At 48.9% G+C, this 22,687-nt stretch overlaps 1 protein-coding gene and 1 long non-coding RNA gene across 7 annotated transcripts in view; one reads left to right on the forward strand and one right to left on the reverse strand.

Annotated features, from left to right (window-relative positions):
* The first annotated feature begins 3,368 nt into the window (after positions 1–3,368).
* LOC141946101 (uncharacterized) lies at positions 3,369–6,826 on the forward strand. Its single transcript, XR_012629726.1, has 3 exons — positions 3,369–3,462; positions 4,748–4,861; positions 6,729–6,826. It is a non-coding gene; the product is annotated as an uncharacterized LOC141946101 (long non-coding RNA).
* The window catches only part of AFAP1L2 (actin filament associated protein 1 like 2), a 73,441-nt gene continuing 55,876 nt past the window's right edge, over positions 5,123–22,687 (reverse strand). For 2 of the 6 annotated variants that reach the window (XM_074875347.1, XM_074875349.1), the window contains exons 6-19: positions 17,535–17,740; positions 16,784–16,963; positions 16,105–16,194; positions 15,226–15,310; positions 13,912–14,016; positions 13,088–13,299; positions 11,246–11,391; positions 10,632–10,743; positions 9,706–9,945; positions 9,439–9,616; positions 9,043–9,210; positions 8,570–8,802; positions 7,872–8,000; positions 5,123–7,535 (exon numbers count right to left, since the gene is read on the reverse strand). In XM_074875347.1, the coding sequence (XP_074731448.1) occupies positions 7,509–7,535; positions 7,872–8,000; positions 8,570–8,802; positions 9,043–9,210; positions 9,439–9,616; positions 9,706–9,945; positions 10,632–10,743; positions 11,246–11,391; positions 13,088–13,299; positions 13,912–14,016; positions 15,226–15,310; positions 16,105–16,194; positions 16,784–16,963; positions 17,535–17,740 (2,111 nt within the window). In that variant the 3' untranslated portion in view covers positions 5,123–7,508. Of the gene's footprint in view, positions 7,536–7,871; positions 8,001–8,569; positions 8,803–9,042; positions 9,211–9,438; positions 9,617–9,705; positions 9,946–10,631; positions 10,744–11,245; positions 11,392–13,087; positions 13,300–13,911; positions 14,017–15,225; positions 15,311–16,104; positions 16,195–16,783; positions 16,964–17,534; positions 17,741–20,043; positions 20,128–22,687 lie in introns of all 6 variants that reach the window. The other 4 variants (XM_074875350.1, XM_074875344.1, XM_074875345.1 and 1 more) reach the window with 4 other exon arrangements.

A 22,687-nucleotide genomic window follows, 5' to 3' on the forward strand; every position in this document is an offset into this window, starting at 1 on the left:
GAGGCCATTCCCAGTTCCTGCATTGCACAAATTGGGCTTCCCAGTGCTTTCTTTTTTTAATTGAAGTAAATATTTGTGTTTAAGTATTTATTATTGGCATTTTGCATTTCCTCATCCAAATTCTAGTGCCGTGTGATTTTTTTTTTTTTTTTTTTAACAGATGTCTTGAGAGATCTTTGAGTTAGTCTAAAATTATGTAGAAGTCTGAGCAATTCTGAAGCTCCTGCTGAAGAGGTATAACAGATTATGCACTGGCAGTAGGTGCTGGAGTGAATGGCTTGTTACTTGCAGAAAGACAAGTACAAGAGGAAGAGGAAGGAAAATTATTATGAGCCTCTGTTCTGTTTTTTAAGTTGTCTATGCTGCTTTCTTCTCTGAATTTATTTGGAGTGATTGAATATGATTTAGCTTCATGGGCATTTTGTAGCTGCATATTTTTAATAAGGAGAGGTTTGAAAAGGATTGGTTTTGCAAGAGCATTTAATGGTTTATGCAACTCCAAAGCAGAGCTGTGACAGTCAGTATGTGTTGCTGTTTTTAGTAGGTGCACTGACTATTTTTCTCCTAGATTTGACCCAGATCAAATCCAGCTACCTGTGCTGCAAAGACATCGAGTAAGGGTAATCCCCCAACCATTTGTAAACAAAGGTCTGATCTGTTGTAGGCTCTGGATGGAGCCATGCTTTGTACCATCCTGCTGATCTTTGGACCTTGGTCTATCTGCTTTCAGGTTTAACTCCATTCCTCCCCTCCCAGCCTCACTTACCTGCTAGCCACAGTCTGAACTGGAGGGGCCAGGACCAGGACAACCTCTTGAGTGGGTTTGCACAGGTGCTGGGAGCAGAACATGGCAGGCAGAGTGCAAGTCAGATGGTGAAGAGGCCTGCACCTGTCTTCCCAGTTCTCATTCACCCTTTCCTTTCTCCTCCTGCTGGCCACCTCTTTGCTCTCTCCTTTGCTGGTGCACTTTTTTCTCTTATTCATTCTTTTTTATCCATTCCAAGTCAAGTCTTACCTCTTTTTGGTGCTGTTTCTGTGGCTCAGAGCTCTGCCATGTTGCTTTGCCCTGCTTTTGGAGCTGGCTGGGGAGAACAGTGTGCTTGTCCTGGCCTGAACCCAGACAGCTGGGCTGAATGGCATTTCTGCCTCCCCTTGTTGTTTTAAGGTGATCTCGTCCCCAGTGCAGCAGTGGTCTCTGCAGCACAAGCTGGGCCTCTGGTGGGCTGTGGTGTCTCCAAAGACAGTTTGGCCACATGCCTGCATCCTTTGGAGCATCACCCTCACTGGATCACTAGATCAATTTGCCTGCTAAGCTGTAGAATTTATGGTAATTGCCCCCAGGGCCCGTGGTTCACACTGTTGAGTTATTCTCTACTGCCTTTCCCATGGCGTCCATCACCTTGGGAGAGCAGGAGCAGTTCTGGACAGGGTTGAGGCAGAGACATTAACTGTGACTGCCAGTGCTGGTGAAAATAGTGCCTGTTGTTCCCAGAAGAAGAAAAATCCCTTCACCCAGATGTCCTGGCCCCGTGTTTGAATAGTAACATTAGAGGTACAGAGAGAGACATAAATTACTCTGCAAGTTTGTTGTCAAAAGAAGAATGGTCTAAAAGCACTCTTGGGGATGAAAGCTGGCACTGAGACAGGAGCAACACTGTCGTACCTTGTGGGAGAAACCAGACTAGGAGAAAGGAGAATTTCCTCTTTCTTTTCACTGTCGCTTTAGTAGATTGTCTGTGTCCTAAGGCACAGCAAAATAGAGGCTTAGTTGAAGGGCTGACATTTGGGATAGAAAGAGAAACTAATCTATTCATGTTACTTACTTAGGCATGGCTGTAGCTAAGCATTGTCTCTGCTCTAAAACTGTCAGTCGTCTCTTCTTGTAGGGGGAGAATGGGCTAGATCAGACTCACAGCTGACACCAAAGATGTGGTTTGTATTTTATGGTGCAGAAGTGCCTGTGGAGCTGGCTGGATTCCAGCCAGACTGCTCTGAAAACTCTCCCCAGCCTCCCTGTGCATCCTCTGCTGTGTGAAGGGTCAGAGAGACCACCACTTCTCACCCTCGCTGCCCCATTGGGTTTGCAGCTCCCTGGTGGTTTCTCTGCTACAGTTTGTCTAACTGTTAGTTCACTCCTCACAGGCATTTGACCTCTGCAGGATCAATCTTCCCTCTCAAACGGAAGCATATTTACCTTGTCTGGCACACAGCTCTGGAGCTGGGACATACTTTCCTAGCCTCATGCAGGTGCTTAAAGCCTTTTCCTTTTATCTCTGCTGCCTACAGCATAGTTTAGACAGTGCTGCTGAGCACCGTGCCTTGTGGCAAATGTGGTTTGGAATAATCTTTGTAAGTTTGCTTCGTTTTAATATGTAGCTAGTAAGTACATTTTAGAATGCATGGGCTTGACTGGGACAAAGGGTGCTTGCCTGGGTCTTGAGCTGGGGGAAACTGCATTTGTAGCATCTGGCTGGTTTTAAGCACAGATAGACAAACCTCTCTGTGTGATTCAGGAATCACAGAGTGCAAAATCTCATGCTGAAGACATCATTTTAATGCTGGATGGGATACATCTAACCCTGTGTGTCGGTTTCTCAGGTAGAGATTGTATGAAAGGTTGGAAACTTATGGAAGAATGTCAGGAAAGCTGGTTCCCAGACCCAGCCCTTAGCCTCTGGGTGCATCTGGCTGAGGTCTCAGTGCCCAAAATGCCCCGGGATCCCCATGTGTTGGGGATCTACATGTGCTGTGACTGTGATCTTCCTCCTAAATGCCACTGATCACTGAAGCCTTGGATGGTTGCTCAGGCATGCTCTGGCAGTGGCAGCACCGACCAGCTCTCCTTTTGTACAGGACAAGCACTTTGCAAGGTAAGAAGGTGGCAGGTCATTGGGAGGAGATGGGAAAAGCCAAGCTGATAACAAAGATCAGGATATACGGAATGGCCCTGGAGAGACCTGCTGATCCCACAGGCAAGCCAAACACTACTGAGCAGTTGTTGGAGCTGTTTTTCCTTTTTAAAAATTTGAGTTGAAGATCCTGGCTAATTTCTGGGCACTTTCTCCTGGTAATTTCAGTTAAAAAAGAGTAAGTGGCTTGGGTCTCTGATGTGATCACTTATTAAATTCACTTTCATAGACTTGCTTTGATTCAGTCAGAAATACTTAATGAGAATTTACCTGATGGGAGCTCATTCCCTTAAAGCTGGGTTGATGTTTGGGGCTGGCACAGCCACCGAGGAGGTGGGGTGCCTGCAAAGGCAGTGCTAATCCTGTCTGGCATCAGGGGAGCGCAGAGGATGCTGTCTGTGCCAGGTTGTCATTAGATGTCTGGGCTGCTGTTACTAATGGAGCTGTGAATTAATCTTGCTCTGTAGGATTGCTGGGTGAGCCTTGGCCGGTTGTGGGCCCTGTGCTGACTTCAGGGGAGAGCCTATTTCTCCATTAAGAAAGTGGGATTTAAGTAAGTGCCATGAATTTCACCCCTTTTAGTCTTACCTTCCCTCATCAAGCAAAATCGTACCAGTATGTGATGAGTAAACGTGTTTGCTGCCTGTAAAGGCTGCAACAAGGGAGCTGGACTTCAGACCCTGCTGTGCCACCCTCCCTGGGCACCAACAGCCAGGGCCACCCTGTGAGAGGTACCACAGCGCTGGCACCGGGTCTGCTGATGCTCCCCTTAAAGCCAGCTGGCTGCTTCAGCTTGCAGAACACCTGCAATTTTATCCTCTTCAGCAGAAGTAAATTAATTCGATTCGTACCTGAGACAACTTATATAAACATTTAGGCCAACTTCTTCACCGATGAGGCAGATTTTTTTTTTCGTTTGAAATCTGGCACTTTACTTGTATCCTAGTTGAAAATCAGAGTGCCCACTAGCTCTTCTGACATGCTAGGGCAGGACCCCTCAGCAGCTGTTCTAGGGTTGCTCCATGTATCCAAAGCAAGAACTGAAGTTACTGAAGGTGAGAAACTTGCTAAGAAAAATGGTTTGTACTAGTAAATTTCCTTCCAGAATAATACAGGCTTCTGCTTGCGACATGCTGCAGGCCCCACAGTGGCCTGCCTGGGTTGTGCACAGGTGAGAATTAGGCTGGGAATAACTAACACAGCAATAAGCATTAAATTGTGTGTTAGATGTTCAGTAGCAGTAGGATCTCTGCCTCCCTACACAGCTGTGTCTTTGGGCCCAATCCTTCAATGTGGTATCTTGTAGGATGAGACTGCATTGGGTCAAGCACAAGGGCTGGGGTGAGCAAGCCCTTAGGTCTGGGTGCAGCTGTGACCCTTGGCAGCTGTGCTTGCTACCAGGATGGTCCATGAGGACTGAAAGGCAGTGGGGTGCTGGAGACAGCTCGAGCTGATACCAGGGTGTTATAAAGCAGCCATAGGTGATGGGCAGCACTGCTGGGGAAGGACAAAAGCAACTGCTGCTGCCCCTTCAGCTCATAAAAACAGTACTCCTAAATCGAGTTTTTTGGGGGGGATTCCTGGGCTCCAAGGCTGACAATGGGCTTGTTGGCAAGTGTGTATCAATGGGGGGGGGCTAGGAAAGGCAGGGGAGTGGGACCTTCCCCAGGGCTTTGTGCTGTAGCTATGGTGCCTTTGCAAGCTTTCTGTGGGAGTGGAGCTAGTAGTGGTACAGCCACCAAAAGGTATTTCACAGACGTGTCTGACTTGGTGTCTGTTCTGTAAAGACTGGCCTCAACCACTTTCTTTACTGATTTTTTCCTTCTTTTTCCTTTCAGTGACTGCAGCAGGCACTAAGCGTTGCACACAGTTGCTATCTAGTGGCCAGAGGAAGGTAGTGGATCCATTTTCCTTTGCTGGTTTTCTGCAAGAGGACTGTGCTAGAGATACCGGTAGGAATCTGTTACATGTGTTCATGCAAATTGTCATGGTTATTGCTGTTTTTCAGTGGGTTAGCTGTCCGAAATTTTTGTTGGTTGACGGTGCAGTTACCACAGAGGAATAAATTATTTAAGATAGAGTCCATTGCAGTTGTAGACTGCATAGCTAAGAAACTTTGTAGTAACTAACAGTGTTGGGGGTTTGATGTCCTTGAAATCTACTGGAAAGTAGAGCAGGGACAAGCCACGTTACAAAGAAAAAAACACTGGTAATGTAATATACTCAACATTTTATTATAAAACCCTCTAAAGCGCCACTTTATAGGTCACAGTTACAACAAAGGAAATGCCTTGAGTTAGGAAATCAATGGGGACACAGAGACATTGTTTAACATTTCTTGTCTGGGGAATGTGTGTTGCTCGTGATTTGCCTATGTTTACCATCCCCCGATGGAGATATCCCAGCAGGACCACTGAAGCTGACTGGGCTGTGGTAGGGAAAGCAGAGCTGCTCTTGTCCATTGCTGTCTCAGTACCACTGTGAAATGTCTGGACAACTTCTGGAGGATGACAGCGGGGTGTATGGGTAGGGCATGGTACTACACACATATTTAAGGTGTAGAGAGGGTCTCCTGCCAGCTCATCATGGCTCAAAACAAAAGCTTCATGGTGTCTGTGGCCTCCTTGTGCTTTGGAGAGAAAAGTCTCCTGGGTCCTGAACCAGAAGTTTCAGTGGTTTATTTTCATGAGTTTTTCCTATGTGCAAACCTCGCACAGGGACAGGCCTGACAGCTGGGGCTGATGTACTCCTGATGCCTAGGATTAGCACCTGCACTGCAGTGCAGACTTTCAAAGTAAGAAAAAGGGGAGTGAGGTCATCTTTCTTGCCTCTGTGATGCCTTGACCCAGTGTTTTGTTGCACCCTGGCTCTGTGGTGGTGGCAAGCAAGCCCAGAGCCCCTTGTCAGCATATCCTCACTCACCCCAGTGCTACCACAGCTCTGGGTGTCACAGCCCTGCACCAGCCCCAGCTGTTGGGCCTTTGTGTGAAGAAGGCGCATCCCTTTAGCGGTGATCTCAGGCCTGTCAAATGTTTTCAAGGGTTAGGAATGTACAACATTTTACCTGTCTGTACCCTGCCTCTGGGTGCTGCTCATCAGTGTAGCTGCAGGACTCCAGGAACAACCCAGCCCAGGTACTGGTGCTCCTATAGATCTGCAGGGTTGGAAAACAGCTGCAGCCCTGGCATGGTCAACCCAGTTCCTGAGCCTGGGCTCCAGGGCTGAAGGACCATCAGAGGAGACAGGTAGAGGTGTCTCCAGGCCATCAGACATGACAGCAGGTTGTAAGGAGGAGAGGGTGCATGGATTTCTGACACCCTCCTACCCCCCTTCAAATTTCACTGTCTCTAAGTTTAGCAGTTCAAAACATCCATCTTTCATTAGAAAGCTTGGCTAGGGCAGAGAGGGGTGGGCTTTGTGGGCCACAGACTACATTAAGTTTAATAATTTGGAAATAAGGGTGACAGCACCAAGATGGCCAGAAGCCCACCAGAGGCATGGTGATGTAACCTCCTATGCCAGGCCTGGAGGAGAGCAGGTCAGGCTGCTCAGCCCTGCCCATGTGGCAGGGTCCCTTTTGCATGGGGATGTGTTCAGCAGCTTGTACAGCTGCGGCTCTGTAAGGACCAGAGAGCACAAGCAAAGTGGTGCTCACAGCTGGGGCAGGAGCACAGGGATGGCTTTACCTCCCCTTCCTTGGGAAAGGGCAAGCCCTGAAGGATGCAGTGGGATCCAGCTTTCCCATCCAACACCTGAGCAGGCCTAGGCCTTTCAAAATTATTAACAAACCTTCAAATATGATTTTTTTTTTTCCCTCAGAACAAACCCCTCAGGTGAAGTAGACCAAGATCTTCAAGAAAATTAACTGCATCTGCTTGGCAGATCTTCTTTGCCCAGAACTCTTGGTGGCACCAGTCTATAACACAGCTTACAGATCGAGAAGGTGAGCAGGGATCTTCCTTGACATTCTGGCAAATCTGCAGCAGGCTGGCAGGAATAAGCATCAGGACACAGATTAAAAATCCCCTGGACAGGCTGCTGTGTGCTTCTCATTCATGTCTCAAGCATCGTTCAGGCATGGGTATTGCCCTTGACTGAAGGCTGGATGAAATGCAGCTGAATGACGACTTGCAGCAAGACAGATGAGACTTTAGTTGACTGCAATTTGCCATGACAGGTTGAAAACCACTGGTATATAAAGAATAGGGGAGGCCCCTTCTGAACCTACTACTGCCACTAATATAGAAACCTTAACTCATTGATAAACCTTCAGAGTAGAAATACACAAAACACCCCCTATGTACAGGAACACATTCTTGTTTACATCAACTGGGTTAGGAATTTGATGCAAGGATTGCCAGTGGTTGTTATTCTTTTAGCTACATGATTGAGACTTGTCTGAAAAGAGCAAAATCATTTGGGATAACTCGTATCAGCAGCTGTTGACTCCGTTGCTGCATCTGAGCAGTTGGCGTGACATAGAGGAGGTGCTTGGTGTGTAGTTGCGTTGCACACCTAACCTCCACCTGCAGATGATTGAAGCCCCTTGGCCATGCATGGGCAATTCCAGTCTTTAGTCCATCTCTGAAAAACATGGTTCTAACTAGCTCCCTTCTTCTCCCATTCCTGCCAAGGAATAAAGGCTAATTAGTCAAAAGGCAAATCTGACAAGCCACAGGAGCTGTAATGTGCACACAGGGTGAATCTGACTGTCTGGTACCTGAGTGGTTTTGGCCACAGTGTGGGTCAGAGATGTCTCTCCGTTATAAGCAATACATACATTTATTCATTTAATTTGCAGCCAAGGTAAACTCGGGTGAAAAGACCAGAGGAAAACCAGGCTGGCCTGCTCCGAGTGGTGCTCCCCAGATGCAAGACCCCCACAATCCCATGCCACCACAGCCAGTCTGCTCCAGTGCCTGTCCCAGATAGATTTTTCTCCTGTACGAATTGTCACGTTACCTTAGCTTTCTGTAGGACTGTTCCCTTCCCTGTCACCATGACAGATAGAGGCCGGTTCTTTAAAGCCGTTGCTGAATTGACTGGTGAGTTCTCTGCGCTATTTGCTGGACTGGCACTTTTTGCCTGAATCTACAATAAAAATAATAGAAAAGGTGATGATTTCAGACCACCAAGAGAGATTGCTGCCTTTCCCCACCATCTCCTAGTCACAGTCACATCCCACTTGAGCTGAGGCACATTTTTTCAGTGATGTGCCAATTTCAAATTACTACCAGGATGTGTGTGTGGGGTGTGTCTGGGTGTTGAGGACTCAAGCAGAGGTACAGAGCAGGGCTCAGGCAGTGACCATCTCTGTTTCATGGGAACCAAGTTCTCAAGAAGGAATTTAGATGCCTGAATCTCCCCCCTAAAAACACTCCTTGGCTCAGCTGAGCACAGGAGGAGCTGGGTCCAGACCTGCATGGCCCTGGAGGGTGTTGCTCAAGGTCCCACAGGGAAATACAGCTGCTCTCCTGAGCCCACGCCCCCTTTCACTTCCATATCACTGCTGTTGCCTTGTTATATTATTATATGCACATTATATATAATATTTATCATAATACTTAGATAATATATAAATATAATCTGTATATTCATATAAGATTACATGTTATAATAATTAATAACAATATATTATTAAGGAGGCTGAGACAGTGCACCTGCCCGGCTGCTGGAAAGCTGCTGTGCATCCCGGGGTGCCCCCCACATACCCGGGGGGCTGCGTTCTCCAGGTGCGTGGTGTCCACTGCGGTGCCCAGCGTCACAGGGCCAGATTCTGCCTTCTTCAGGTTCTCCTTCACCTCCACCAGACTCAGCTCCAGGTCCACCCTCCGGCTCTCCTTCTTTTTGCATTCTTCTTCTATCTCCTTCAGTCTCTGCTCCAGGCTCTTGTCTGTGAAGGGAGGGGTAACTTGGTGCTGGCTGGGAACTCATGAGGGGAACAGGGACCAGGGCATGTCCTGTACATTTTCCTTCTATTTTGCCCCAAGAGGGACTGTGACAGAGCAAGCTCTTGCTCTAGGGCAATTTGGGCTCGCCCCTGTCCCTTCTGGTCCCAGGTGAGCCAGGTTCATTGCCACCTCCTTCCCCATGGTCCCACCGTGGCTCATTTCTACACATCACCCTGCTCTACCTGGGCTGCCCCCGAGCATTTCCTTCAGCTCCCGCCTCTCCTTGCGCAGCTGGGTGAGCTGAGCCCGGATTTCATCCTTCTCCTTCTCCAGCCGCTCCTTCTCCTCTGTAAACCGCTTCACCTCCACCTCGGTCCTGTTCTTGCCCAGCTTGGTTTCCACTGCTGCTGCTGGAAACACAACCCACCAAAACAACCTCAGCCAGAGGAAAAAGCTGAAGGGAAAACCTTTTCAGCTGCTTGGAAACTAACCAGAGAAGGGTCTTGAAAGTCACCAACCAGGAGACTGATCAGCCCCTTGGGCACTGTAAAGCTGCTGTATAGCAGCAGCAAGCCCAACCACAGGGCCAAACTCGGGTCTAGAGCACCACCTCCCCCCGAGCTCCCACAGCAGCTCACCTGGCAGTGGCATCTTGGGCCGGTGTGCGGGCACCAGCTGGGGACTTCCGCCCATCACTGTGCCCACCAGCACCTCGGGGGCTGGCTGGGGGAAGGCGATGTTCTGCTGCTGCGTCTGGATTTTGACAGCAGGCATCCGTGGCAGCGCCTCATCAGGTTCTGGCTTCTCTGGGTGTTTCTAGGCAGGGGAAATGAAGTGGGATAATGTGGTGAGGGGAACTGGCTCACTGATGAAGCCTAGCCCTGCACCACAGTTCAGGACAGTACCTGCTCTGAGGTCTCCACTGCCTTACTACAGGGCTCAGCTTCCTTAGCCGTGAGGGCTGTCTCAGCTGAGGTCTCTGCTGCAGCCTTGTTGGCAGCCCTTTCTAATGGTGGTGAGCTGAGGGGTGAAGGCTGGCATGACTTCTTGCCAGCACAGTGTAGGAAGGACTTCACAGGGGTGAGGTCTAGGTACACTCTGTCTTGGTCCCCTTCCACTTTGCTCTCACTCTTGGGTACTTCTTCCTGCAAAAGGAGAATGTTCCCCTGAAAAGGGACCATCTGATGTAGCCAGAGTACAGGAAACATCTTATGCAAAACATCATCATCTCAGGCAATCTGGAGTATTTTCCATAAACCTTAAAGGAACTAAAACCCCATGCTCTAAGTTGTTCTATACAGGGCTTTTTGGTGTAATGAAGGAGAGGCCCCTCCTGCTCTCTTTCTGTCTGTCCAGTGGTAGCAGCAGCCCCATGCAGTGTTGTACATCTAGCAATGCCTGTGGATTCTTCACCTTTCCCAGGATAACAGTCCCACGCCCAGCATGGCTCATCTTTCTTGTCCTTACACACAGGACTTGCTCTCACAGGCATCAAAAGGAATTTTGATAGACCAGGCTCCAAACAACCCACTATCTATCACCAAATAATCCATCTTGTGACAGAAACTGTGGGATTTTATCCCAACTGCCAGGAGATTCCTACAGCACCCTGATGGGAACCTCTCCCCCCTTCCTTAGTGACTCCTCTCCAGCACTTGCTTCTGCCCCATTGCAAAAGCCTGGATTTCCCCAGGGGCTGGGAATCCCCTTCGCTGCTGTTGGAAAAGCTTCCCCCTTCACTGCTGGAGCCTCCCCCTGGCCAGATGTTTGCCCATGGTCTCCACAGAGCTTGATGTGGCAGGGCAGCTGCCTGCAGCACTGGGTATCTTACCACAGGCAGGTCTGGCAGATCCACATCGTCGTACAGCTCCTCCTGCTGTATCCTGCCCTTTGGCAGGTTGTCGATATAGGTGTTGGGCTCAGAGTACTTCCTCTGCATTAAGCTGTGAACAGGCAGTGGGACATCCCATCAGGAGGGATTGGTCTTGCTGCATGGCTGTGCTGCGCTGCATTTTGGGGCATCTGGGCATAGCAGTCATGGGGTCTGAGCAGGGCCATGTGGCTACATTTCCCCTCTGCTCTTTCCTTTCTCGCCCAGCCCTTGGGCACGCACTGCAGTGGCATGGTGAACCGCGTGGCTGGGTGCCCACAACCCCGCATCCCCCAGCCAAGCCCACCCCACCAACCTGCCTTTTGCAAAAGGCACCTGGGCATGTGCCTCTAGCCCCGTGGCAAGCTGCTGCTCAGGTTAGATGCATCGTGGTGGAACAATGTCAGGTGCTCTCCTGTCCTGCACTGAGCTCCCAAAGAAAGCAACTGAGCTGCAGCCATGAATTTACCATCTGTTCCCACAGCAGCCAACCTCCCACAAGCGGAGGGACCCCCGCTCTGGCTTGCTTCCCCTCTACCAGCCCTGCACAGCTCCAGCCGTTACCACTGACTTACAAGAAGGAGTTCTTCGCAGCGCTCACAATGCAGGAAACCCTGTCGGCATCCACGTAATCATAGGTAAATTCTTCTGGGTCTGTTTTTGAACCTGACTCCGACAAAAGGAGGCCCAGCCAGTGGCCCATTTCCTCCGAGGACTTTGCCTATGAGGTGATCAGACAGGTAGTACAGGTTGCAATAGCAATTTCTCTGCCCTCCCAAGGCTAATGCCTACTTAGCCTTGGGAAGGGAAAGTATGCTGGCAGTCCTCTGGGCTTGCAAGGGGAAAGATGAACCACTGGGTATTTATATTAAACCTGAGGCTGCTTTAAAAGAAGAGAGAAGTACCACTCTGTGTATGGACTGATACGGAAGATATACAAATGCAGCTCTTAACTCCTTCCTAAAATTTCCAGTCTGTCTGCGTTTTCCTTTCAATGGTGATCAACTCAGCTGCCTACAAGAGTAAGATAAGTCTCTGGGGCTGAAGGTGCCGGGGGGAGCTGGCTTTGGCAAGGAAAGCATGCAGGTTTTATTTTGCACCAGCAGAGCGCAGCAATGGGAGGTGCAAACTCAGAGGTGCAAGGAGACCCGAGCACACCAGGGAGTCTGCCAGTTCCTTACTCCAGAGTCCAAACCCCTTCCAGGGCTGTTTGCACAGGGGAGAGGGGCAGGCAAGAGTTTAAAGTGGAATCAGAGAACATCAAAGAGAGCCCCTCACTTTAACATGGTCAGTACCAAATTCCCAGCTGCAGTGAACAGGCTGACATTTTGCAAAATAAAGAGTTAAATATGGTGCCTTGAAGTCAGCTCTAGCAAATAGTCACATGCACTTCCCTGTAGTAGGGGATTTCTACCTGAAGCAAGGAGTGGGCTGATGAAACCATCTTTTGCTTAGATTTGAGGAGTTAGAGCAGTAAGCACTAAGTAAAATTCAGGGCAAGTGAATCCCAAACTGGAAAGTATATTTTAAGCTTTCAATCTGTTTTAATTTAGCAGAGACTTCAGTCCCTGGGAAGCCCGCCAGCCAGCCAGTCTGTACACTGAGTCTGATATCCCAACAAAATACAGATTCTTCCATTCACAAAATATAAATTTTCCCAGCACCTCTTCTTCACATCTGTAATTAGGCAAAATTTCTTAGGGACAGACATACCCTAAATCAGAAGCTAAACAAAACCACCTTCAAACTTCATGGCTGGCCCTCAAAGTTAGTTGTTTAGCTATAAATATTCCAGTCACTGGAAAAATACAGGAAATTGCTCACATTGTCCACCTCCTACTATAATCATGCTGTCGTCAGAGAGAACTAAGATTAGAGATAAACAATCCTGGATGCAGGCAAAGGAACTAACAGATGGAGATGAATTCACTTGCACTTTCAGGAGCAGATCTGTGATTGGTTTACTTGGGATGCATGACCCATGGCTTTGGAACTCCCTGTTTTCAGAAGATGAAGTTCTCTGTTCCTCCTAACCACAGATTTAAATCCCTAAAGTGGTGTTCTTCTCATCCAAGATTAACCATCTGAAATGCATCCCATATAACTTAATCATCTGAGGTTATCCTATAGTCAGTGGAGAGAGATGGGCACCTCCAGAGGACCCTTCATCCCATCCTAAGATGAGTGCCTAAGATGAAGGCTGAATGGTCCTCTGGAGACACCAGCATCAGACACCGCCTGGATTACCAGCTAGGTGGGACACCTTCTAGGTGACCACAGGCAGATGAACCAAAGTCCCATGCTTCAGGTTCTGTTTTGCTGGGCTGAGGGTTGCTCTGGAGGACCTCACTGGCATTGAGGTTTACTAAGACACCCAAGGTGATGACTTAGAGCTTTCTTGGAGATGTACACCCTACCTCCAGAATGACTCGTTCTTCCCCATTGTGCAGGATGCGGAAGGAGTAGAGATGATCAGGGCTTGGCTCTGGGATAATTTCACAACCTGCCAAACTGAGGGGCTGTTGAGCCAGTTTGCTCCGGTTCTTGTCCTGGTAGAAATGGAGGTGACCATCTTTTATCTGACACCAACGGGACTTCCACTGGCTGTTCACTAGCACATTCAGGTAACCTGCAAGCAAGCACAGGTTACTTAGGCACATTTTCCACCCCACGGGGAGAGGGAATCCAAACTTATTTGTGTGCATGGGGATGTCTGATGGGTAAATTCTGAGATCACAACACAAAGCCACAGGCAACAACAAAGACAAGCTGTTCTATCCTTATGAAACAGGGTGAAAGGGGTAAAAAACTGTTCAAAATGAGACCCTTGAAATTCAGGTTAGGTTTGAAGAAGCAAGTTGGCTGCAGATGGTTGGACAAAGTTGGTCCCACATGGTGAATACAAGCTGATCCACACAATTCTCTCCCTGCTGACTCCCACACCCTGGGCTGATGCCCTCTATGTGCATGTCTGGTATTACCTGCCCTTCCTCTTGGGTCACCCTGTGAGCTATTGCCTGCCCTTGCAAGCCACACAGTCACCTTAATGTGTAAGAGACACCACAGTCTGCATGGGTTTACTGGCATGGACCAAGCAGACTGTGGCCTCTTTGCCTTCCCCACGAGGACAGCCTGGAACATGTGTGATTGAGGAGGATGATGCCTGGTGCCCATCCTGCCCTTCACACTGAGATCCAACCCTGCGACAAATCCCTGCACAGGGGCTCATGTTGCCACTTACTTGAAGTCTCCAGGGATCTCTCTGGGCTATCCAGGGAGCTGGATTTTTTCCTCCCAAGGTTCATCAGGTTGCTCAGTTTCAGGCCAGTTGTGCCCTTTTTCTTAACTACCAGAAAACAAAAAGACATATGCATGGTTTTCCCAACTCACAGCCACATACACAGCCTGCTGTCCCAGCCAGGTGTCCTGCCCCAAAGCCTGCACTGCCATCCTGCACCCAACAGCGCTGCGGCACACCCATCCCTTGCAGAGGGCAAACCTGCAACTCAGGGATAGACTGTAATAGTCCAGAGTCCAAGGAGATGATGAGCCAGATAGCACCAGTAATTTCAGGTGATTTGCCAAAGATACTGAATCTATATTGCTTTAAACTTGGGTTAGTTCTGACCAACCACCAGTCGCTGCAGGAAGGCTGTTTGCACAGGCACCTGTGCAGGTGCCAACCTCCCTTCACTTTCTTACACAACAAAGAATTGAATTTAAAACCATTATCCATAAATATTTACTCTATTAAGTCTTTTCCTTTCTAAAAGGGGGACTCAAGGTGGGCAGGGGGAAAGCTTATGCCCAAAGAGCCTCTTCAGTATTTTCCTACTGACCACATTTGTGAGTGCATGAATATGGCTGTGTGATCATCAGGTAATCCTAGTAAGAAATCAAGTTGGATGTTTTTAGTCCAGGTTTTCCTTCCTGCTATCATAACAAAATGATAACATTCTAGTGTAGAGGGACTCACAGCCAAGCTCTGTCTGTTGGGTGACTCCAGTGAGTCCTCAGCATGGATTTCTCTTTCTGATATACAGATGGGTCCCACCATCCTTCTAATAGAGCATCTCCTCTTTTAATGTACTTACCTGCCCCATTTTACAGATAGGGAATGCAGCTTCAAGCCCAGAGTCAGATGCCCTGGTGTGAAGATGTAACTCTCCCACTGGAGACAGCTCATTATTACACAAAGGTACTCCAAGTTTCTCTGCAGACATCTCTGAGGAAAGTCACTTAGGTTGCATTTATGCCATCTCAAACTGTCCCAAAGTGACTTGCCCAGAGTCATGCAGGATTTCTGGTAGGGCAGGTATCACACCCAGGTTTCTCTAGCCCTGTCCTAACTCTGTAACTGCTCAGAAATCCCAACGTCCATCTGTCACTTCACTATGGACAAAACCACGGAAACCAAATTCACAGGCAGTAATTTCACATGCAGCTTTCACCCTGCATCAGGTCAGTTTGAGGTGTCAGTGGCAGGAGAAGCTACAGAAGCCCTTGCCCCATGCAGGGTCAATGGCCTGGTTTCCCTGTCGTTCCCAGGGTTTACCATCTTTTGTCTCAGCTGTCTCTGGGTGGCCGTCCGTGCTGCTCCCGCTCTCGGAGGCTGCAGAGTACCTCTCAGATACCTCCACCTGTCAACAAGCACCAGACACAAGCTCCACAGATGCACATGACCCATTCTTCCAGCCAGCACATGCCACAAGTGCCTTCTTCCCCCCTCCTAAATTATGAGGTCCCACCCTCTCCATAGCAGATGCTTTTACACAGACATGCCCCACCTGCCTACTCACACTGTGCCCTTCCCACTGTTTCTGAGCCTGGCATGGGCACATGAACCGCCCCAGCTGGGTTTGCCTTGGAGGTGACGCAGTGGCACCACCGGTGCCACCCAGTGGCCTCCTGCCCTGCAGCCTGGGTGGTGGGGGCATTTGCCAGTCCCTGTAGGAAGGCATGGGCAGAGGAACTGGCCAGGTGCCCAAACAGATCCATTTTGGATGTGCACCAGAGATTTATGAAGGTTACTTTCTTCTTCCACTGTTTTAGAAAAAGCTGCTCCCAGGGGAGCATCACCTAAGTCTGGACTAGAGACTGGCCCAATCCCTGGCATCCAAGGGTCTACGTCCCTTCCAAAGCTCTTGGTGAGCAAAATTGTCCCACTGGATAAGAAAGTGGCTGCTGCCCTGTATGGAGGACAGCTCAATGCTGAGTCAGTTTGGGGGGAAAGGTGTGGCAACAAAATTAAGATTTGAAAGGAAATTTTAGATTGTTCTAATAACACTCCTTTTCAGTGGAACAGGGGTCTGGTTACACTCATATCAGTCTTTGTTCAGACAAAATTACTGCACCTACAACTATTATTTATTAAAGGAACAGTGTGGAAGAGCCTAAGTGCTAGTTCTCTCTGTACTCTGTAGACAAGGCGTACCTTTGGGTAACTGAGACGCTGTGAATCTGGAATGTACTGGTTGCCTTCACTGCCTCCTTCGCACAGCAGACCACTGGTCTCCTGGATTACCTGTGCAGAAGGGGAAACCATGGCCTGTGAGAGAGCTGCAGTAACAGGATCAATACTTCTCCCCCACCCAGGACATGCAAAACCACAGCAGCCTGGGAGACCCACAGTTTACACTCCCTCTGGCCCCGGGGACTTTCTTGGTGTTGCAGCAGGCAGCCAGCAGAAACTGCCAGATCCCAGACAGCCAGGGAGAGGCTGCCAGCAAAGGCAGCCCCAGCGTCTTGCAGCCCAGTTGCCACCCCAGGCTCCATGAAGACTCCTTCTTCTGCTGCCATCTCAAGGAAAGGGCCACATCTACCCCTGTCCTCAGCCGATTCATGTTGGGCACCCACCCCAGACATCCCTCCTGCTGCAGCAGCTGGGCTGGGAGGTCCCTCCACAGCCTCCCTTGTGCAGAAGGTGGCAGAGAGCTCTAGGAAGAAGCTATCCTGGGACATGAAAATGAAGTGATGTGTTTGTATATGGGCTTGCAGTGAGGAAGGGAGCCAGAACACACAAGGACAGGACTAAGATAAGATATGGTCTCCCAGCAAAGCCAGGGTAGAAGCATGGGAGCACCAGTTGGGCAAGCCCCGAAGGCACCACTGACCCTGAGCCACTGCTCTGCCTGGTCTTTACTCTGCAGCCCCAGCACAATGACATCAGCGTTCATGGGGATGATCTTCAGTTTGTGCTCTTTCTTCCTCACTTGCTTTTCCTTGTGAATGACAGTGCAGCCCAGCAAATTCACGTCGAGCTGAGGGCTGTGGTCTTTGGAGCTCTTGTAGCACTGGGAAAGGAAGATGGGAGGGCAGGTAAGAGGCTGAGGAGGAGCAGTCCCTCTCACTCTCTGGCATGAACTCAACCTTAGAAGTGGCTCAGTGCAACCACACTCATTAAGTGCGCTGAACACAAGAAGGTCCTATAGGTCCTACAAGGGTGCAGTGTCTACACAGACTACACACAGGACATCTCTATATGTCTAGAGATACACATACTTCTATGTACATGCATATATAGCCTGAAATATCTCTCACAGATACTGCTAGAGGGTCAAGTATGTGATTAGCCAGTGGGATAAGCATCCCTTCTGTTTCACCACTTCAAAAAGTTTCCCCAAAAAGCATGTCTAGGCATTTTGGGAATTTGCGATTTTGGCCACAAATATGCCATTGTGCCCTCCCTCAGAAGCCCCATGCCCACATCTCTTCTGAAATGGAATGAGATCCCCATGGTTTTTGAAGCATTGCTTCTAGAGGTGCTTTGTTTTTGCCAGCTAGTTAACATGGTCTGAGGCGCCACTTTCTGCCCCAGCTCATGAAAACAGGTTGTTTTAGGCAGAGAGTGGAGGATCTACCTACCAGCAACCTGGTGTCCTTGATAACACACAGCTGCTTTGCCCACTGTCCCAGCCACTTCTTTCTCCACAGGAACGCACAGATGCGGGCGTCCTTCATCAGCTCAATGGTGGCCTCTGTGGATGGCCACTGATGGGTTGCTGACTTGCCTTTGCTGCTCTCTTCTTCATCGTAAGATTCATAGGAGCTACTAACGGCTTCACCATCTTCTATAACAAAAGCAAAGCTCTATCATTAAATAAATTTGCAGGACAACTCTGAGCCTGTTGCTTGCCTCAGCCATGCTCACACATGCAAAAGCTTCCAGTGTAGGGACATGTCTTTTGAGGCTCTCTTGCAGGATAATCAATAGAAAAATAACCCTCATAGATAATTTTTTCTTTCTATCCCAATATCAATCTCATTGCAATGTTTTGTGCCTAATAGTCTCAGTTAGCAAACACTCAAAAGACACTTTTCAGTTGACCACAAATTCAGCATTCCCTTAGACATTTTCTGATGTTTGACGCTTTTTTCCCCCCCAAAGATGATTTTTCTACTTTCCATTTCAAGCCAAACACTCACAGTTTTTAAGGCAACAGCAAGCTACAAACAGCCCTTGTCCTCGGAATGTCAGAAGTAAAAATGGTATTTGTGAGGCCATGCAGAAAGCAATGATCTATTGTATTTGAGATGTCATTCCACTTTCCCTCTCTGGGCTAACAGGTCTGTCTCTCTACTCAGCATCTAAGGGACAGCAAGGGGCTTTGAAGTAATACACTGTTGCAGCAGCAAAAATTAAGTCATAAGTAGCAGCTGTAAATAACAGCAATCAGATTTTTCATGATCATTCTTAAATGGATTGCTACGTTATTAGGATGAGTTAGGATTTTCAATACCCAGCTCTAATATTGTAGGTTATTGGAGTTTTCAGCTGATAGGAACAGCTGGTCATTGGTACCAGTCTCATCAGAAACAATGAAAACGTTCCCACTGACTGCAGGGGGATCTGCAATGCTCTGCTGGCATTTACAGTAAGGCTCTTATTCACAAGGTGAGGTCACAGAGCAAGATGGTAAGATTTGGGCAGCATTGGTGCAGAATAAAAGGAGGAAAAGCAGCCAGAGAAGAGAAAAAAAAAGCATTAGGAGCTCCACTGAAGAACATCTCTTAAGTTGGGTTTATTTGTTCTTAAAATAAAAGGAACTGAGATGCAGTAACAAAGCTACAGCCTTAGCCCCAGTGAAATCTCACTCTATAACATCCGTCAAGTGAACAAAACTGCACGAACTAAACAAGCTTATTAAAAAGCAAATACTCCCTTTCAAAGTCTCTGAATGGTGCTGACAGCACACTACTGGCTCACCATCTCCATACCTTCAACGTATTGGACTGTCCATCTCTTATGGGAAAACATTACCCCACAATGCATTATCACTATGCAGTCCTTGTCCACAGGCACTCTGGGCAGAAATTCAGCCAGAGTAAAAGTGTTGAGATTTCTTATCCCTAGTAATACCAAGAAGCTGAACCTCTGCACTGCTACGGACCTTTCCTTATGCAGCAGCAGCAAGGATGCCTAAGGGAACCTCATCTTCTAAATCTCCCTCCTTATCAACATGGGACTATTGCTTACTGCCCCTCTGGCCCCTTTTGGGTGTGTCTGGCGACCCTCGCCTAGGCATTAGGTCTCAGGCTGCCCCCTTTCTCCTGGGGGAATAACACTTTTCTTTCGTGCTCTTAGGTGGAGCCCTGGCTGCTCTTTTGTGCATCAACCACAAGTGCCCCATGAGATGAACTCTTTTCTACTTGAAAAGCTGCAGCCATTGTTGGGCTGGTGACACTGCTACAACCTCATGATGGAAAGGCATTTTCCAGGATTTGGCAAACTAGAACAAACCTTGCTGGGGTGACTTGAGACAACACTGTCGTCATTACTAGGGCTCACTCAATCCCAAATCATACAGCTCAGGCACTTCAGCACAAGGTCTCCATTTCTGCCTACTGACAGTTTCAACTTAGACCAGTTTCATCCTCTCATTACTGTGACATCAGTGGCAGCCATGTTCTTGGATGTCTTTATCTAATCCACCTCTGCTTTCCTGTTTGTCTTCCCATGACCTTCCAGGGAACTAAATCAATACCATGCTGCAGGAAGCTCCAACCATCTCACACACCAGAGCTGCCTCTGCATGAGTGGAGCACCTTCAACGTTCGCTAAATGGCTACTTGTCAGTACAGCCAGTGTTACCACATATCAGCTCCACATCAGTGAACAGGACCAGGGGAATAAAAGCTAGGGAAGTTCTCTTCATTGTTATCCTGAGCACAGGGAAAGGCACAAAAAAATGTCGCCTTGCATATATCTGGCATGGGCAGAGAGAGGGGAGAGATGATTACCCTCCATACATCTAATGGGCAATTCTAGGGGGAGGCGCCTGATCATCTTTGCTAAGACTGAGTCATTGGTGAGTTTTTTTAGGGAAAGAAAAAAAACCAAAAGGGCACTTCAGGTTTGGAAAGCATGCCATACCCATTGTTATTGTGGCATAAATAACGCCCTCAGTAACCTGCAACCCTGGCCTGGGTCCAGCCGCAGCAAGCCTACCAAAAAGACCTGCACAGTCAAAAGGAAAGAGAAAAGGAGACAAAGAGAGAAAGCCACAGATAAGCAAATGTGGAGAACAAGGGCATCAGTCCAGCTCAGCCCCACGCTCCCCCCTCAGCCGGCAAGGCTGCCCCGTCCCCGCTGCTGAGAGGAGCACACCGTACAGAGAGACTTCAAACAAGGACAACGTTTTCAATCCATCCCCTCAAACAAGGCAATTCCCTTTAAAATGGAATCGTCACCATCGTAATTAAAATCAGCGAGGGCAGATGAGCTATTTCAGCCGGAATAATTATTGCTCACTTGGCAGTCATGTTGCCCCTTGCATTTTCACTCTGTTTCTTATCGCACCCTTCAATTATGCAAACACAGACGAGGACGAGGAGGATAACAGTTTAACACATTTCATCCCAGAAGGAAAGGGAAGCAGCAGCATTTGCTGGAGCTGTGAAATGAAAGGCAGAGGCGTCCCCAGCAGAGGGGCGGGAATCCTGCTGATGAAAGAGGGACCCTGAGACCCAGCAGTCTCACCTGCCCACTTCATTTTAATTAATTCACCCATGGTTTGTTGCAGTGCCTCCCAGTCCCACCTCTGACGCTGCACAAATCCTCTATCTCCTCAGCCCATCTGGAGACTTGCTTTGATGTCCTTTCTTGGCAGTACACCCACTAATTTTAGTGGTGTTCCTATTTTTGTTTGATTGCACTACGCCCATTTGTTTAGAGACTCATGGGTGTCTTCCAAGGCTTGCGCTGTAATTCTGTCAGAAACACCACCAGCAGCTCTCTGGACCGCCGGCTCCTTCCCAACCCAGCTTGTGGGGAGACAGGGGTGAGCACAGAGGGCCTGGGGGTTACTGGGGTCAGGCTTTAGCATCTTTGGCCAGGGCAAACCCATGCATGTCCAGACTTCCCTTTAGCATCAGCAGTCACACCAAGGTCTCAAGGCAGTTGCTAGCAATGAGCATCATTCCATGGATCACAGGTACAGGGTACTATTGCTATCAGATAAGGCAAGTGGGGGAAAAAGGGATTGGGAGCCCAGTTTTCTACTCACTGAATCAATGGGCAGGATTGAGACCTGCAGGTTTGTGCCATAGTATTTGGTGCCTGATCTCTTGAGGCAAACAGGGGCACCAGCAGCTTCCCAACATCGCTGCCTGAGCTCCCCTCTGCACAACATGCCACACTTCACCCTTTCCTGAACCCCCACTCCTTCCTCCTGCCACATACCTGCTGCTCCACATCTCTCTCCCTGCTCCTCCTTCTCGCTTACCCCAAGGCACCACCTCAAACATGAGGTTGCCAAAAAGCACAGAGATTCTCGGTGACGTGATGCTGCCTTCCTTCTCACGCAAACCACCTTAAAAGCCGTCGGCATTACAGCACACCAGGTGGTTTGTGTAGAAGGGACCTGCTGGGGCCTGCAGAGGGGACCAGTGGTTGAGCAGTCACATGAGGCGAAGGCACCATGCACCTCGGTGGCGAGGGACTGCCTGGACTTGCACATCCCATCTCTGCATGCTTCATGGGCTCCTAGCTCCGCTTAGAGCTGCCATACTGCTCGGTAAAACAGCAAGCCCCCTGGTCAAACAGCTATTCATAGCAGCCACAGACTGCCCCATCGGTGCCCAGAACCACCTCATTTTGACCATGCTTCCATCATATGGGATTTTTCTCTCTTTTTGCAGGGCTCTGATCTCTTGTTTCCTTAGGCACCAGACCAGCCTGGGTTTCAGTGGATGGTGGACGTATTTGCATCTTGAATCAGCAGGTTACCAAGGAAAAGCAGAGGTTTAAGCTGGGTGTGTGCTTATCATTCCTGCCAGCCAAGGCTCTGAACACAACGTCAGTTTATGGAGCTGCCTGGATAACACAACCTGGGTTTCCCAGCACACGGATCCGTGGCTGTACTCCAGCTAATCCGGTGTATGTCTTTACATGCCATGGCTCTTAGCACATCATCCACTTCCCCAAAGTGCAGCAGGGAAAAAAAAAAAAGTCCATTTATCTTACAGTGCAGGCAACTGGAAACCCGCTGCGGGGATGAGGCTACAGTAACCTGTGCATCCTGGCTGCAGGAGGGCTTCACCCCCCCACACCCTGTGCATCACAGCCCTGACCTCGGCCAAACAACCCAGAGCATTTAGACAAGACCGAGCTGGCACCTAACTCCACATAGCAGATCTGGGGGGACCTTTCCTCTGCACCAAATGGCACATTTCACCCTGGCCATGATGATCCTGCCCCTTTTCCCACCTGAACTGGGCAGGATCTTCCTGTTCATTACTGTAACGCGGTTGCAGCTGAAACAGCATGTCCCTTTTTTGCTTAGCAATGTAGCTCCTAAGCCTTCATGAGAACAACGACCCACACGGAGCTACGAGCTGTCCAGGAGTGCAAGGTGCACACACAGAGTGAGGGCTGTTCAGATGCATCAACCCCCAGCTGCTTCAAACAGTGTCACCGCTGGTGCTTCCCTGCCAGGGAGCTCCAAAGCCTGGTGGTGCACACTAGTGCTGCAGAGGACTCAGCTTCTCTCATAAGCAGTTCAGATTCTACAGCCAAG

Source organism: Strix uralensis, chromosome 7, assembly GCF_047716275.1.
Source record: "Strix uralensis isolate ZFMK-TIS-50842 chromosome 7, bStrUra1, whole genome shotgun sequence".
Lineage (NCBI taxonomy): Eukaryota > Metazoa > Chordata > Aves > Strigiformes > Strigidae > Strix > Strix uralensis.